A 14,234-nucleotide genomic window follows, 5' to 3' on the forward strand; every position below is an offset into this window, starting at 1 on the left:
GTTGAAGCATCCTCCTTGTGCAGTCCATAGTTCTAGTATTATGTAGACAGTTTAGGAGTATTTCCTAAATCTAGACCAGCAAGATTTGTTGATTTATTTTAGAGTTTTTTCATGCTTTAAGTCCAGTCTTTAGCAAGTGACACAAAGTTGGAGGCCAGATGTTATTTCCTGTCCTGCAGGTTAGGATCCTAAGCCTTCTGGAAGGTACTAAGATTGAGCTATGAATAAAGAAAAACTGCAATTTAAAGTCCCAGTTTGTCTCTGCTGCAAGTTCTCAGTACAGATGACACACAGACCTGATACTTTCTGCATCTATATATGAGGATTAGAATACCAACAAATTTGGAATGAGTTCTATATGTGACCATGGTATAATCTATATCGAATACACAGACTAGCCTACAATAATATTGTTAATTAGAGGTGAAAATCCCCCACATTAATACTTTCCTCTCCACTTACTGATGAATAAGTGTGTGTTCCTGCAGCTGGTTGTTCTCTTCCACTCTCACACTCCCGATGTGTTCTGCTCCAGTCTCAGTTTGGTCGGAGTCGCTCTGCGTTTTGGTCCGGTGTTGCGGATGCTGGAGCATGTCTCTCTGTGTCTGTGGATGTGTCACATGTCCCTCTGGGCTGCTGGGGGTTTGGGGGCTGAGTGTCGTTCGTCTGGCATGGCAACCTGCCGCCTTGGTCCAGTGTGGAATGCCCCGAAGAAAAAGTAGGAAAATAGGAATGTGATGGAGAACGATTTGTGGCGTAGCCGCGGACGCTGTCTGCATGCTGGCTCGGTCCTGACGCTGCGCATGGGGAGCTGTGTGAGGCAGCAGGCAGCATGGGCCTCCCCCCCCCCCCCCCCCCCCTCCCCTCCCCCCCCCCCTTGTTCCACAGAGAACTCTGTCAGTAACGGTTAGCCCTTCTCTCTCTTCCACCCCGCCTGGCTTTATAAAGGGCCACAAGCAGGTGGGTTGTCATGGAGACTCTTGTGCCCTCCTTTACCTTCCACCGTCCATCACGCACCGCAAGTAGCAGCTGCTGCCATACACAGACAGACATAACACACACTGACACACACACACACACAGTAATGGGACTCTTCAGGGGAATGGATGTTAAACTTTTATTGATTCTTCATAAAATAAAACAGCTTCCATGGTGCGCAACTTTTACTGTGGAACAATATTGCTGCAACTGTTGATACTGTCTAAGAGACGTATCATTAAAAACTAACTTAGGTATGTGTAGGGCCTACTTACCCACTTAATGTGGAATAAGACATCTCTTGGGCTTCCATTTAGATGTGGCTCCCTTTCTGTATCACATTCAGGCTCATTAGATTAAACCTCCATCCTTTTGATTATCTCCACCTACGGCTGGAGAGCTCACTTAATAATACTTGTTTACCAATCTGAGCAGTTTTTGCGCAGGGGGACTCAAAGAGACAGGCGCAAAACCGATCCCTTCAGACCGAGAGTATATCCTGATATCTTAATACACACAGTATAAGAAAAATGACCTGTTTTTTGTTAATTACACATGCTAACATGTTCAATAAGAAATGCAAGTATGGACCAGAAAATTAGTATTATATGTCCCCTTTTAATTCACAAAAAACTCATTTGTAAATATTTAGTTGAACTAGAAACAAGTTAGTAATATTTCAAAAGCTGATTAAAACTGGCAGTAATTTAGAACAAAAAATATATAAATAGTTTAAAATCAAAATAAATAGTAAAGTACAAATCAAGTAACATACATTTATCTGTAAAGTATTGTTTAACTCAAAACAATCTAATCATCCACATCAGGACTAGTTATTTGTGTTGTATTTTTTTGTGTTGTATGTAAAAAAATAACTTGTTTACAGTATATATCAGTCAGAATACTATTGAACCCCAATGATATTATTTGTAAATTATGTTTTTTATTTCCTATCAAAAAAAAGGCATTGTCATCTTACAGCAATTAAAGTTCTTAAAGTGTAATCGTAAACTGTAACAGCAATAACAGCCAGACCTGCAGTAGAGCATCGATACTGTACATGGGTTTCTTTTCTTTTCCTTCGTCCTCACTGAAAGATTGAAAAGTGCGAGTCTCATATTTTCTCTGGGTAGAGGGTTCATTTCGTGTTAAATGGAGGAGGACGAGGGGGGGGCTCTCCAGAGCAGCTCTGAAGGTCTCCTCTGTCTTTCTCTCCAGATGAGATGAATGACCACCAGAACACGCTGTCCTACGTCCTCATCAATCCTCCCCCCGACACCATGCTGGAGCTCAATGACATCGTGTAAGAGCCACAGCTTTTTCTATTTCTCTCGGTGCTAAATCAGGGCACTGAATGTCATAATGATGCTTTTCTGAATTGTTTATATACAATGACACTGGAAAACGTATCAGTGAATTAACCCACCGTAATACATATTGCAATAAATGTTGTAGTCTCAGACAAGTTAAAAGCATGTGTCTTTCAAACCTTAATTTCTACTTGCGATATGAAAATTTTGTATTACTACCCTTGACTATTTGCACTCTCTTTTCGAAGTATTTTTCAAAAACACATTTTAAAACTATAAACTGTAACTTCGGTTATCTGCCTGTCGCTGTCTTGGCAGTGCAGACTCTGGCTTTTACTTCTGGCTTTTCCAAAAATGGTCAAAGAGGTGGAGCTGATGCTGTCTCGGTTTACATTGCACAGCAGACTGCCACCAATAAGGGTCTTTTAACAGTCACAGGCTATATGACACACTGATATAACTTCTGGGTTTCACATATTTAATTGTATCCCCAACCTTTGTCTTCCTCAACCTAGCCTAATAATATTAGAAACCAAACTGTGATGATGAGAGGATGTGTCATGTAGCCTTTGTGATCCAGAGACTGACCAACAGCACATGAAGCAGTATGCTGTTAATTATGCATAACTTTAAACATTTATTTAATATAAAGAAATACACCAACTGTCACATTTTGCTGCCAAGATTAAAGCATCTAAAGTAGATCTCCAACTCTCGTTCCTGCTACATGCTGGCAGATGATGATGATGATGATGTGCTCACAGGTACATCATCCGGTCCGACCCGCTGGCACACATGCCCGAGGACTCCCAGTCAGGGCAGGCCCGCAGGAACCAGCAGGAATTTGGCTCAGAGACCAGAGACGAGACTCACCTCTGAAAGCCCCTCAGTCCCTGACACCCTGACACCTTAACCCCGGAGAGAGCATGTTCGTCTCACACAGAGCGAGGCTGACCTCACAGCCGAGGACAGCGACCCATCGTGAAGCCACATTATGTGTCTCTCAGATCAGAAAAAGAATCAACATTTTTAAAAGATGAGAAACCTGCTGTTTCCCACTGAGCTGCTACCGGAGGATGCATGAAGAGTGCCTCGTCATAGACCCCCTCGCACACCTCTGTACTCGCACACGCCACCTCGCACCAGAAACAGGAATCACTGAGATATGATCGGATGTTTTGAGAGGTCTTTAGCCAGTTGCAGGAGGTTTCAAGGTGCACACACTGTACAGGATATCAGAACATTTCACTCAGGGGGAAAGCTGCCCTCGTGCCACAACACGGGCCGACTTCATCTACACCCGTTTCTGCCTAAACTCACAAAGAAAAGAATCCCGAGGTAACTGCATCCTCCGCCACATCTTAATCGCATTTCTTACAAGTAAATTCTCTGAGTTCCTATTGATTCAAGCATTTACAATGCAGTTACAATACATGTGCACTTTTCTTAATTTATTACAATTAATGAAGTCTGCTCAAAACAGACAATATTTCCATTTACTTTATGAGCACAAACTTTTTTATCTAAATATACTCTATAGTGGCACTTTTTTTGGCCATATTAGAATTGTCAGCATTTTTCTCTGTTGTGTTTTGGAAACTGATTTTTGTTGTGGTTATTGTTAAAGTATGAATATTGTTAATTTATTTCTCTATTTTAAGTGTCCCATATGATGTCTGCTATACAGAATGTGCCATTCTTTTGTTGACTGTTTTACTTTGTAAATATCTTTACAATGATTTGTACATTACATGCCATTTTGCATTTGTTTTATGATCTCAGTTTTTGTTTTGTTTAAGAGCCTGACTGACTTTATTTGCCAGGCCAATATATATTCTTGTTTTAAATTATCAACGAGATGTCAAAGAAGATGAACTGTCCGCGTGGCTATTTCAACAAAAATCTATTTACGTTTTTCTAGTTTGCCTACAAAATGTTCTACTTTATTTATTGTATTGAGTATTATTTTTCTTAGCTTAACTTATGTATAGTCATGTTCTTTATATTTTTATTTATAGTTGTATTATGTTTTAGACACCTTTTGTCTATTCAAATGTAAAACATATCACTCAGTTCATATCTTGTTCACAACTCTAATAATCAAATTTAAAAGAACAGTTTTAAACCTCTGAAAAAAACATCTTGAGTTGACACCATTATCATGTCTGTATGATAATTATAAAGCTAAAGCTAGCAGGACATGAGTTTAGCCTAACCTCAAAGCTAAGTTAATAAAAGCAGGGGGAAAGAGTTGGAAAGACCTCTAAAGCTACGACTTTTACGACAAAAACCATGTACCAAGTGAAATTGTTGCTTTACATCTGCACTTTCGTGCTGATTAAAGTGTTACTTAGTGATGTTAGGAGGCGCTTTCAGGCTAGCTGTTTCCCTCTGCCTTCAATGTTTATGCTAAGCTAAAGTCCTAATTGCCAAAAAACATTGAGTTGTGTCCATTTTTCAATCTTATTAAAGCTAGAAAACATATATTACCAATCACCTAACCTTTCTATAAGGTATTCTTATATGTGTTTAAAAAACGAATACTGGGCAGTCACAGTGCTTTAACTTAAACATCAGTCTGGTGTCTTTTATTTTCAGTTGAACTGGTAGCAGAATGGTTTTGCACAGACAGCGACCGGCACATTTCTGTCCTGTACCGTTCCTATTTAGAGCGTACTTGACCTTAAAACAAAGTGCTCTCCTCCCCAGATTTGACTAGGCCACACCTCGTGTACAAGGCAGCGTCAGAGTGCAGTATTTAATCTTAATTTATGTTTTGTTCTCTGTAAATAGTAACTTTATATATCCATTGTTTTGCCGTTAAGTTTCGGTCTCTTCCGGGTGATCAAAGTGAGAGAGGACTTGAAGTATTTTTGCACTAAGCTCTCTGGGGACGTGAAGAGCGGAATAGCATGACCCTTTAATATGAATCTGTGCGACACGGTGGACAGTGTTCAACCATTCCTGTGGTGCGATTCACGTTTGCAGATGTATGAGAAATCGTATTTGTTGGATGCCATTCTTATTTAAATGTTAAAGAAGTGATGATAAGGTAATCTCAGAAGGATTTGTTTTCTCTTTAAGATCAGCCAGTGTTGTCTTTGTTTTGTTTTTAAGCAGTCAGCTTTTTTATGTTCACCTGTATGTGTTTTGCCCCGTGTAAATGTACTGCTGATATTATGTCCGCGCGCCCCTCAGCAGTATCAGTTTACAGAGCAGGAGAGCGGAGGAGTGTGAGCGACCACGATGGAAGATACGGTGGGTGTGCTGGTCCATCCATTAACGTGTTCCGCGCTCCTCACGCCTGGAAAACCTTAACACTCCTACTTAAAAATACCACGAGGGGCATGCAAAAGACTCAACAGCATGTTTTGATATCCAGGCTTGCCAAGAACGATACATTTTGTACATTTAGCGGGACTTCCCATGACTAGGAATCCCATAGTCCAGTCAACTGCTTGCAAATTGGAGCCATTATTTGATACTGTGTATTTATATGAATGGAACATGCATGTTGTGTCCAGGTGTTATTAAAAAGCCTACGTATTACGTTTACCTCCAAATTTGTGTTCTCAAGTCGTTGTCAGAAAGGGGTTGATCCATTTTGTACTATTTCTTATGGGAAGCAAGTGTTCTTCTCCACGTATAAAATATGAACAAATAAACGCTGCATGCAGCCAGATACAATGAATGGAAAGTCGTTTTTATTTGATCAAAGATTGATGACAACTTCAATGGTGAATATGAGGCAATCACATGTAAATAATGTGTAATTTAATTTGAGAAGAGACATATCAAAATAGAATAAGTATGACTATATCTGCTATAACAGTGTTACAATACATTTTAACTACAGAAGCAGGTGAAGTAAATCATTTGTATTGTAATGTTTTAGACACGCTTGTAAATTCAAATATAAAATGTATCACTCAGTTGATATGTTGGTCAAAAAATATGAATTTAAAAGAACAGATTTAAATCATTCTAAATGAAGACACTATTATCATGTCTGTATGATATTTATAAAGCTAAAGCTAGCAGGAAATTAGCTTAGCTTTGCCCGAAAGCTAAACTAATGAAAGCAGGGGGAAACAGCTAGAAGGATATTTAAGCTATGAGAAACAATTTGTAGTTAAATCTTACCAAAAAACAATGTGCACTTTTGTGCTGAAACAAGCTATTTAGTGTTACTTAGTGATGTTAGGAGGTGCTTTCAGGCGAGCTGTTTCCTTCTGCTTTAAATGTTTATGTTAAGCTAACGGTCTGGTGGCTGTGGCTACATAATTGCCAAAAAAACATTGAATGGAATCAATGGTAACTAAAATGTGTAACAGTAACATTATTTCATACCAGTATCTCAAAGGCCGAGGTGATTGCTTTCAATGTGTGGTTTTCTGTTAAAAAAAAATACAATACAAAATACGAATCAGGTAGAGTTCATGTTTTTTTAAAGGAATAGTTCTAATGTCAAAAGTTCAGTTATATTAGGGAGAGTGTGGGATTTTTTGGAACTTCACCCCATTTGACTGATGTCAGTAAGTAGGGTTTAACCATCCTTTATTTTGTGTTTTCCACTCAAATGGGAAACAGTAAAATAACTTCATACCAGTTTCTCAAAGGCCTAGTTAATGTCTTTAAGTGTGTTGTCTTGTCAGTCTAAAACCTAAATATATTAATTTAAATATGATATAAACCAATACAAGAATATAATATTATGATGGCTAAAAACAAAATCCCTTTGATGGACAGAGTTGATTTTCTCTCTCATCTTCTGGCTATAAAAACAAAATGATTGTTTTTTCCTAAATATCAAATCATACCTTTAATTGCTGACAAAAATCATGTTTAACTGCATCAGGTATCTTAAAACTGCACTATATGATGTCAGGTTTTGTGTTCATAACCTCCTACTGTCCCTCAGTTCCTCTGTCCTGATGCCGCTGCTTGTCGACATGGATCTGCCTCCACCTGTCTCTGGTCCAGCGGCCGTTGTTCTGGGAGACCTCATGCAGCAGGTCGATGAAGGCGTACTTGTTGCCGGACAGTAGAGTTTCATCATCAGGTGACGCTCCACCAGAGGGAGCCTTCGCTGCCCTCTGCCTGCTCGCTTCATTCCTCTTCTTGCTGCTCTTTAGTTCAGCATTTCCTGCAGATTTCTGAACTTGGTTTGGAGACTGATTCAGATTTTGAGTCACGTTTGCAACATCCTGCATCACCTCCTCCTGCCTTAGTTGCTCTTCTAGTCTGGTGTCACTGGTGGAAAGGTCCTCACTGGGAGAGATGGTGTCATCGTTTTGTTGGAAGGACTGAGAGAGTCCAAATGTCATGTGAACTACACTCATTTTTAAGGGATCATGTTGGTTTTTCTCAATTTCTTCTTCCTGTTTATCCAGATCAGACGCAAAGGGATGCTGCTCTTGATTTAACCCTTTCACCACCTCACCTGAAAACTGTAGTGTCCAGTCAGTGAACACATCAGATCCCTCTCCCTCTTCCTCCTTCATTTTACACCTTGCCTGCCACTGTACTGCAGATGGAGGCCAGGTGGAGATCCTCCCTATCACTCTTCCTCCCTGTGATCTTTGACCTGCATCAGTGGACTGTTTGTTAAAATCATCAGAAGTTAGTTTATTCTGGACTGTACCAATGCTCAGATAAGGTGCAGTGTCAGTATTTGTAGGCACGCAGTGTGGGGTTTCATCTAGATTCAAACCAGCAGCGGCTTGTTTAGCATATTTTATTACATCAGCATCATTTGTCGGATTTTCTGTCTCACTTTCTCCGTGTACTCCGGTGTCGTGTCCCTGTTTCTGCTTCACTTCCGCTTGGTTTTCTGTGACAGTTGTCTGAGCCTCAGTTTGTAAAGTCACTTGATCTTTCACAGGAGCACAGAAAGGAGACACAAAGAGAATAGCATTTGCTGACTTAGCTCTGACTCCAGTGAAAGATCTCCTCCATCCTGTCTCTGAGTCGCCCCGGCTGATTTTTCTTTTCTCAGAGTGTCCCGGAGACTGAGATCTGCTGTCTTCTCTTAACTCGTCACTGTTTTCTTCAGGACTGATGGGCATCACAGTTTTGTTTTTGCGTTTCCTCCTGTGCAGCACCATCAGGAAACACAGCGCCAACAGGAGCAACACCAGGACCACTGCAGAGAAGAAGTCATTTCCAAGCATCTGATCATACGTAAGTCTCAGGAAATCAAAGTGAAACATGCAAAAAAAACACAACTTGCCTATCACGACATCTCTTGATAGTTGAGATGTCCCGCAAGTATCTGGAATGAACAACAGATGAATAAAGCAAAAATTATATAAAGGCCACACATCAAAAGCAGAGAAGAACCAGGGCTACCAGTGGTTGTAGGTGTCACAGGGGGTCCAGGATGGACAGAGATCTTGGTTACTGATGGAGTTGATGTCACATGAGTTGCTAGAGAAAACAACAGACAAATTAAGGAAAGCAGCTGTTCGGAGGACACAGTCTTCTTAATTTAATAAGATGACAATGTTTACAATTGGTTTAATCTACACCGGGATACAGATCTACACCAAAATACATAAAGCTTGTGACAGTCCTGCTGAAAAACGCACAAGATCTAGATAACACATTTTAGAACATTTTAGTCTTTTTTGCGTGACAATATTACCTGCTCTTTAAATGAACACCTGGTGGTGCTGTTGACAAAAAAACTATCCTAAATGTTTTAACACTTTTAAATAATAACAATTTAAATAATAATAGTAAATAATGTAATCATGTATTTAGTTTCTAATATCCCAGTTTTAGGGACATATGACAAATAAAACAGGTCTCAAGAATGAAGAATAATAAGTTGTTATTTTCTTAAGAAAAGAGACAAAATAATCCTCTAATTATTTTTCTTATTTTGCTTTTAAGGAAATATTAGTCAGTCACATGGGGGATGTGGATGGCCTGAAGTTCAAGGTGACACAACAAAAGCCTTTATTATCAGCGTTTATTGATATTATAATTCAATCAAAAACACTGTGCACATAATCAGACATGTCCTGAAGCAGCTAGGCTCTAAAAAGCTCTGCAAAAGAGATCAGAGAGTTTTAATTTTCCCTGTTATTACTTCTCTTTCACTCATTTCTGAATAGACTTATATTATCTTCCCATTATATTTCATTAAAATAAAAACACAACCAACCAAATGAGCTAGTCTTTAAAGTAGATGAAGGGACCGTTGTGGGTTCGGGTTGGACGGAGGTTTGTGTCTCTGATGGAGTATGTGGTGGAGTTGTTGCTAGAGAGAACAAAACAGATACTAAGCAAACACTTATTAAAACTCTAATGGTGAACAATTCAAACTAGAACTGGAACAAGAAGAGCGACATGTACCGGTGTGCAAGGACATTATTGTGGGCGCGTCAGAGGGTTTGGGATGGAGAGAGGTATGTGTCTCTGATGGAGTTTTTGATGGAGGTATTGTTACAACATTTGCTAGGAGGGAACAACAGAGATACTAAGCACTTATGATAGATGTTAAAAAGTTTGCAAAATCAAAATGTAATGTTGAAAAATGTGAAATATCAAACAGGGATTTACCAGATGTGGATGCGGGGCCTGCTGTGGGATTATCAGAGGTTTGCAGGGTTGGGGTTGTTGTCACACACACAGACACGTTCCACACTCGTTGTCCCCTCAAAGACGGAGGACTCTCACAGGTCACGTCCATCTGTCTGTCCAGCAGAGATCTGTTCTGTAGATCTGAGCAGAGCAGCAGCTTTAGGTTTCTGCAATGACTTGTTACTTTATGAGTTGTATAATTTACTAACCTTTCAGGAAGTCCACAAAGTCTTCAGCTCTGCAGGAACAGTTCCAGGGGTTCCCGTCCAGTCTGATCCGGGTGGACCTGAGAGACTGGAAGACTTGAGGGGAAACCCAAGTCATCCTGTTCCCAGACAGGTCCAACTCAGCCAGGATTCTGTTAGAGCTAAAAGTATTTTGATGGATTGTTCTGATTTTGTTCTTATTCAGACTGAGCCCCACAAGGTGAGTGAGACCGTCCAGCATGGACTCATTCAGAGTTTCAATTTGGTTTTCTGTGACGCTGAGCGCTCTGAGGATATGAGGACGGCCCAACCAGTTTGGGTTTATCTCGGTCAGCAAGTTGTTGTCCAAGGTCAGATTTGTGAGGCTCTCGAAAGAACTGAAGGCACCTTCAGCGATTCCTGTGACTCCTGAGTTGTCAATCTGGAGGCGTGTTACATTGGTGAGGTTCTCACTGCGTAACACAGTGGAGTTTATGACCCCAGCGCTGTTCAGAAGAAATCCCAGACTGGATAAACCAGGAGGGAAAACTAAAAGCAAAGCATTATTATTACTATTATATTTAGGCACGTGGAACTTGAATACGTTAAATTCAACAAATTTGGACAGTGGCAGTTTGGACATGAAAACATCTGCATTGAAAACAGAATCAATTTGGTAATTGGTTAAAAAGGTAACCTGAATGTCTCACTGTTAATGAAACTAAATGCTCCTAGATGTTAAACCTCCGGGCTGGAGGCCTCGGAACATTTTTTGTATTGAGCAATTTCCAAGAAAAGCTTTGCTGTCATCTAGTGGCTGATATACATCATGTATCGTCCCCACATTTAAAGGGGCCCTATTTTGCTCATTTTCAGGTTCATATTTTAATTGTTTGCCTCTACTGTGACATGTTTACATGCTTTAAGATTCAAAAATCTCTTTATTTTTCTCATACTGCCTGTGCTGTAGCACCTCTATTGACCCTCTGCCTGAAACCAGAGCCCGGTCTGCTCTGATTGCCTAGCTGGCTCTGTTATGATTGTTGAATCGCTCTGAAATGTCCCGCCCTTTAGCCTATGACGTACATTGTGTTGGAGCGGTTGATAGAAGCGCAAGTGATACATAGTGATGCCTCTATGTTACAGAGGTAAAGCAGTAAAATTGAGGCTTTCAGGAGGAGGGGGGGGGTTGGGGGGGGGGGGGGGGGGACGTTGGAGAGAAACTCACAAAACAGCCCCTTCAACTTTTCTGACTATGATTAAGAGATAAATGTTAAAATATGAAAAACTTCAATCCATGCAGGTCAAACCTGTTTTTTTATGTCTTAAAATAGTTAGTCTGACTACCCTTTTACCAGCATTTTTATCCTTAGACACCAAAACTCTCAACCTTTAAAAAAGTCTTTGTCAAGTATTTTGTGTTATTATTTTGAAGGAATGATAACAGAGATACTGTTTTTATAGCACGATGGTAAGGAAGAAATTGCATCAGAATACATTTAACAAAAAGGCAAAAATCAGCCAAATATATCCAGCTAAACTGAGGGTCCTCACCTGTTCGCATTTCCAAGCACAAGAAAACCGATTCGAGTCTGAGACATGACTGGCTCAAATTCACGTTTACCAGCATCAGCACGAGAACAGCAACAACTAGAGGCACAAAGGAGTCCATGCTGAGTTCCAATCTTCATCGGTCACAAAATGTCGTAGGGAAGAAATATGTGCACTAACGCTTTATAACCGATCTGGCTGACTCAGTGGGGTCTACAGCCTGGACTCTGCCTGCACTGACAGTTTATCAGGTCAGGGGGTCTTGCGATCACCTGAAGCAGCAGGTGTGAAGAGAAACACTGTTGCCATGGTGGAGCAGAGTTTGCCATGGTTATGAGCGCGGGCAGTGAAGCCGCTGTTCCAGTTGGGTGGTGGAGTGTGAGACTGGTAGCAACAAGGGATGCCTGGAGATGCTTTCACTACTTAGATTTCTTAAATTAGAAAACCCAGTATCATGTCGGGTGTTGCATTTTCAAATCCAAGCTTTTAAATGTTTATACAATCATGTGACGTCAGTGTAAAAGGGGCACTATTATGCTACATTTTGCCTTCGTCATAATAGTATTTTGGGCCTCGACAGGGTCTGCTTGCTTTAAGGTTAAAAAAGCTCTTTATTTATCTCGTACTGCCTGAGCTCCAGTACCTCAATTCACCCTTTGTCTGAAACCAGAGCCCAGTCTGCTCTGATTGGTGGGCGGCTCTGTTGTGATAGGTCAACTGCTTAGAGATGTCCCACTCCTTAGCCCCACACATCCAATGTGTTGGAGCACTAGCTAATAGAAGTGCAAGTGTCACATATGGGATGTTACAGAAGTAAACAAATGAGTCTAATGGAGGCGTTTGAGGCAGGGAACTTCGGGATTTTAGCCTTCGCACACCATTTACATTCAATAAAACCTATATAAACACACTGCAGGAAATTGGGAACTCCCAAAAAAGGACCTCTTTAACTCATAAATGTGAAAGAAAATAAACACTTCAGTGAAAAGATGCAGCATTGCCTGTGGTGAAGAAAAGTTAAAATGTATTTTTAGTAAGCTGTGTATAATCAGTGTGGTGTAAAAAAACTTGCTAAATAAACACAAACAAACAGTGGTATGCAACAAATGGACAAATCAGGCCGTGAGAAAAAAAAGAAAATTAAAGATGTGGCTTTTATTCACTTGAAAGTTTATTGTTTCAGTGCTTCCTTTTTTTAAATAAATAGATGGCATGGGATCAAAGATAAAATCAACAAAGATGAAAAAGTACACTAGTGTAACAAAAACGGTGACCAAATGCCAGTACAATCTTTTAGTTAACATAAACTTGCATACAATTACAGATCAGCCACCTATAAAAACAATATGCAGCAAAGGAGAAATCAAGTTTCTGTTTTTGGAGACAGCAGTAGTATGACGTCAGCTTTACATATCAGTATGCACTCATAGCGTTTGGTTTAGTTTGAACAGATTTTAGGAGCGCACAACAGCAGTGTTATCGATGAGTTTGTAGTTTCCATGCCCGTTCAGAAAGGTTCCCCAACAAACAGAAAGTAAAGTGCTCGTGCAACACTTCTGGTTGATCTCGAGGCCAACAAATGGTTAAAAAAGCACTTAGATTTACAGAGAGAAGAGAGACGCCGTGGCAGTGTTTGTCCACACCTTGGAGGAATGTTCTTTAATGTTACAGAACTGAACCACAGCCCCCCGCCCCCCCCCCCCACACACACACACACACACACACAAACGCCTTTGTGGATATACCAAATACTGTCATCCAAAGTATGAACGGAGCGGCGAGAGAACACCCTTCCCAACCAGAGTTTGTCCCGCTATCGTGGTCAGAGAGAGGACAGCCCGACAAAAACACTCAGGAAGGGGGGGGGGTTTACATTGCATGACAGAAGCCGTCGACAAGTGTTCATGAGTGCACCTTCGTACAGGACAATCAGTGCCCAGTGGAGAGAGAAAACACAGCTAAGCTCTAAACATCAGAGAATCCCCGTTATGATAAAAACACATAACATCAGCTCTCACCACACCGCATAAAAAAACACTGAAGCAAAAGAAAAAAAAAAGCATCGCCTCTGTACCAAAACGTCCCTCTTCTGACACCCTCGAAAAAAAAGGATGTTTGGAGAAATAAAAAGTATCTAAAATGACATTGCTATACACATATCCAGTGCTACACGTTCAGCGTTTAAAAAGCGCTCCAATAAATAGACGGCAGGATCACGGTGCGTGAAAGGTCAACGGGTGTCTCCCCCCCCCCCCGTGACGAAGAAGACAGTTCAGAGCAGCAGTTTGGAGATCCCTGGTGAGGCAAGATCGGCAATGCCAGCCTGACTCGACAAATCCTCGCAGGAAGAGATTGTTGTTCGTTGTTTCGCAGAGCAGGCGCCCTTTCTCGGGATTTTCCATAAAAGAGCGACAGAATTCCCCCAAACGTCCCCTCCCTGTTTTTGTTTCCCGAGAGAGAAGGAAGGACTTTAGTGCTGTGGCTGAGCTCTTGACCATGACAGTGCTGAACTAATAAATACGTAATGTAAAGATGAAATGTCCCCCACGTACGAGGATGATGGAGGAAACGAAATGCCACATGCTTCAGTCGAGCTCCTCGTAGAAAAACAGAGCCGAAC

General features: G+C 40.8%; 2 protein-coding genes across 4 annotated transcripts in view; one reads left to right on the forward strand and one right to left on the reverse strand.

Annotated features, from left to right (window-relative positions):
* kcnt1b (potassium sodium-activated channel subfamily T member 1b) overlaps window positions 1–6,393 on the forward strand; it is a 69,492-nt gene extending 63,099 nt beyond the window's left edge. The window contains 2 exon segments of the mRNA XM_063898050.1: window positions 2,197–2,281; window positions 3,053–6,393. Of these exon segments, the coding sequence (XP_063754120.1) occupies window positions 2,197–2,281; window positions 3,053–3,167 (200 nt within the window). The 3' untranslated portion in view covers window positions 3,168–6,393.
* On the reverse strand, window positions 5,976–11,727 carry LOC134874063 (uncharacterized). 3 transcript variants are annotated; one of them, XM_063898052.1, is made up of 8 exons: window positions 11,618–11,727; window positions 10,088–10,612; window positions 9,858–10,019; window positions 9,651–9,752; window positions 9,460–9,555; window positions 8,640–8,717; window positions 8,521–8,562; window positions 5,976–8,433 (listed from the first exon to the last, which is right to left on the reverse strand). In XM_063898052.1, exons 1-8 carry the CDS (start codon window positions 11,691–11,693, stop codon window positions 7,196–7,198), a joined length of 2,319 nt encoding a protein of 772 aa, XP_063754122.1. In that variant the 5' UTR covers window positions 11,694–11,727; the 3' UTR covers window positions 5,976–7,195. The 3 variants fall into 3 exon arrangements, with proteins under 3 accessions (XP_063754122.1, XP_063754121.1, XP_063754123.1); XM_063898051.1 differs by having other exon boundaries at window positions 9,460–9,576; XM_063898053.1 differs by lacking the exons at window positions 8,640–8,717; window positions 9,460–9,555; window positions 9,651–9,752.
* Window positions 11,728–14,234: the final 2,507 nt, after the last annotated feature.

Source organism: Eleginops maclovinus, chromosome 12 (assembly GCF_036324505.1).
Source record: "Eleginops maclovinus isolate JMC-PN-2008 ecotype Puerto Natales chromosome 12, JC_Emac_rtc_rv5, whole genome shotgun sequence".
NCBI classification, from domain to species: domain Eukaryota; kingdom Metazoa; phylum Chordata; class Actinopteri; order Perciformes; family Eleginopidae; genus Eleginops; species Eleginops maclovinus.

Excerpts from the sequence above, each read along its gene's own strand:
- LOC134874063 (XM_063898051.1), bottom strand. The coding sequence starts at position 11,693 with ATGCTGGTAAACGTGAATTTGAGCCAGTCATGTCTCAGACTCGAATCG. Across the intron at positions 10,020-10,087 it reads CTTTGTGGACTTCCTGAAAG|ATCTACAGAACAGATCTCTG; the intron begins GTTAGTAAATTA and ends TGCTCTGCTCAG. Across the intron at positions 8,563-8,639 it reads TGTGACACCTACAACCACTG|ATACTTGCGGGACATCTCAA; the intron begins GTAGCCCTGGTT and ends TGTTCATTCCAG.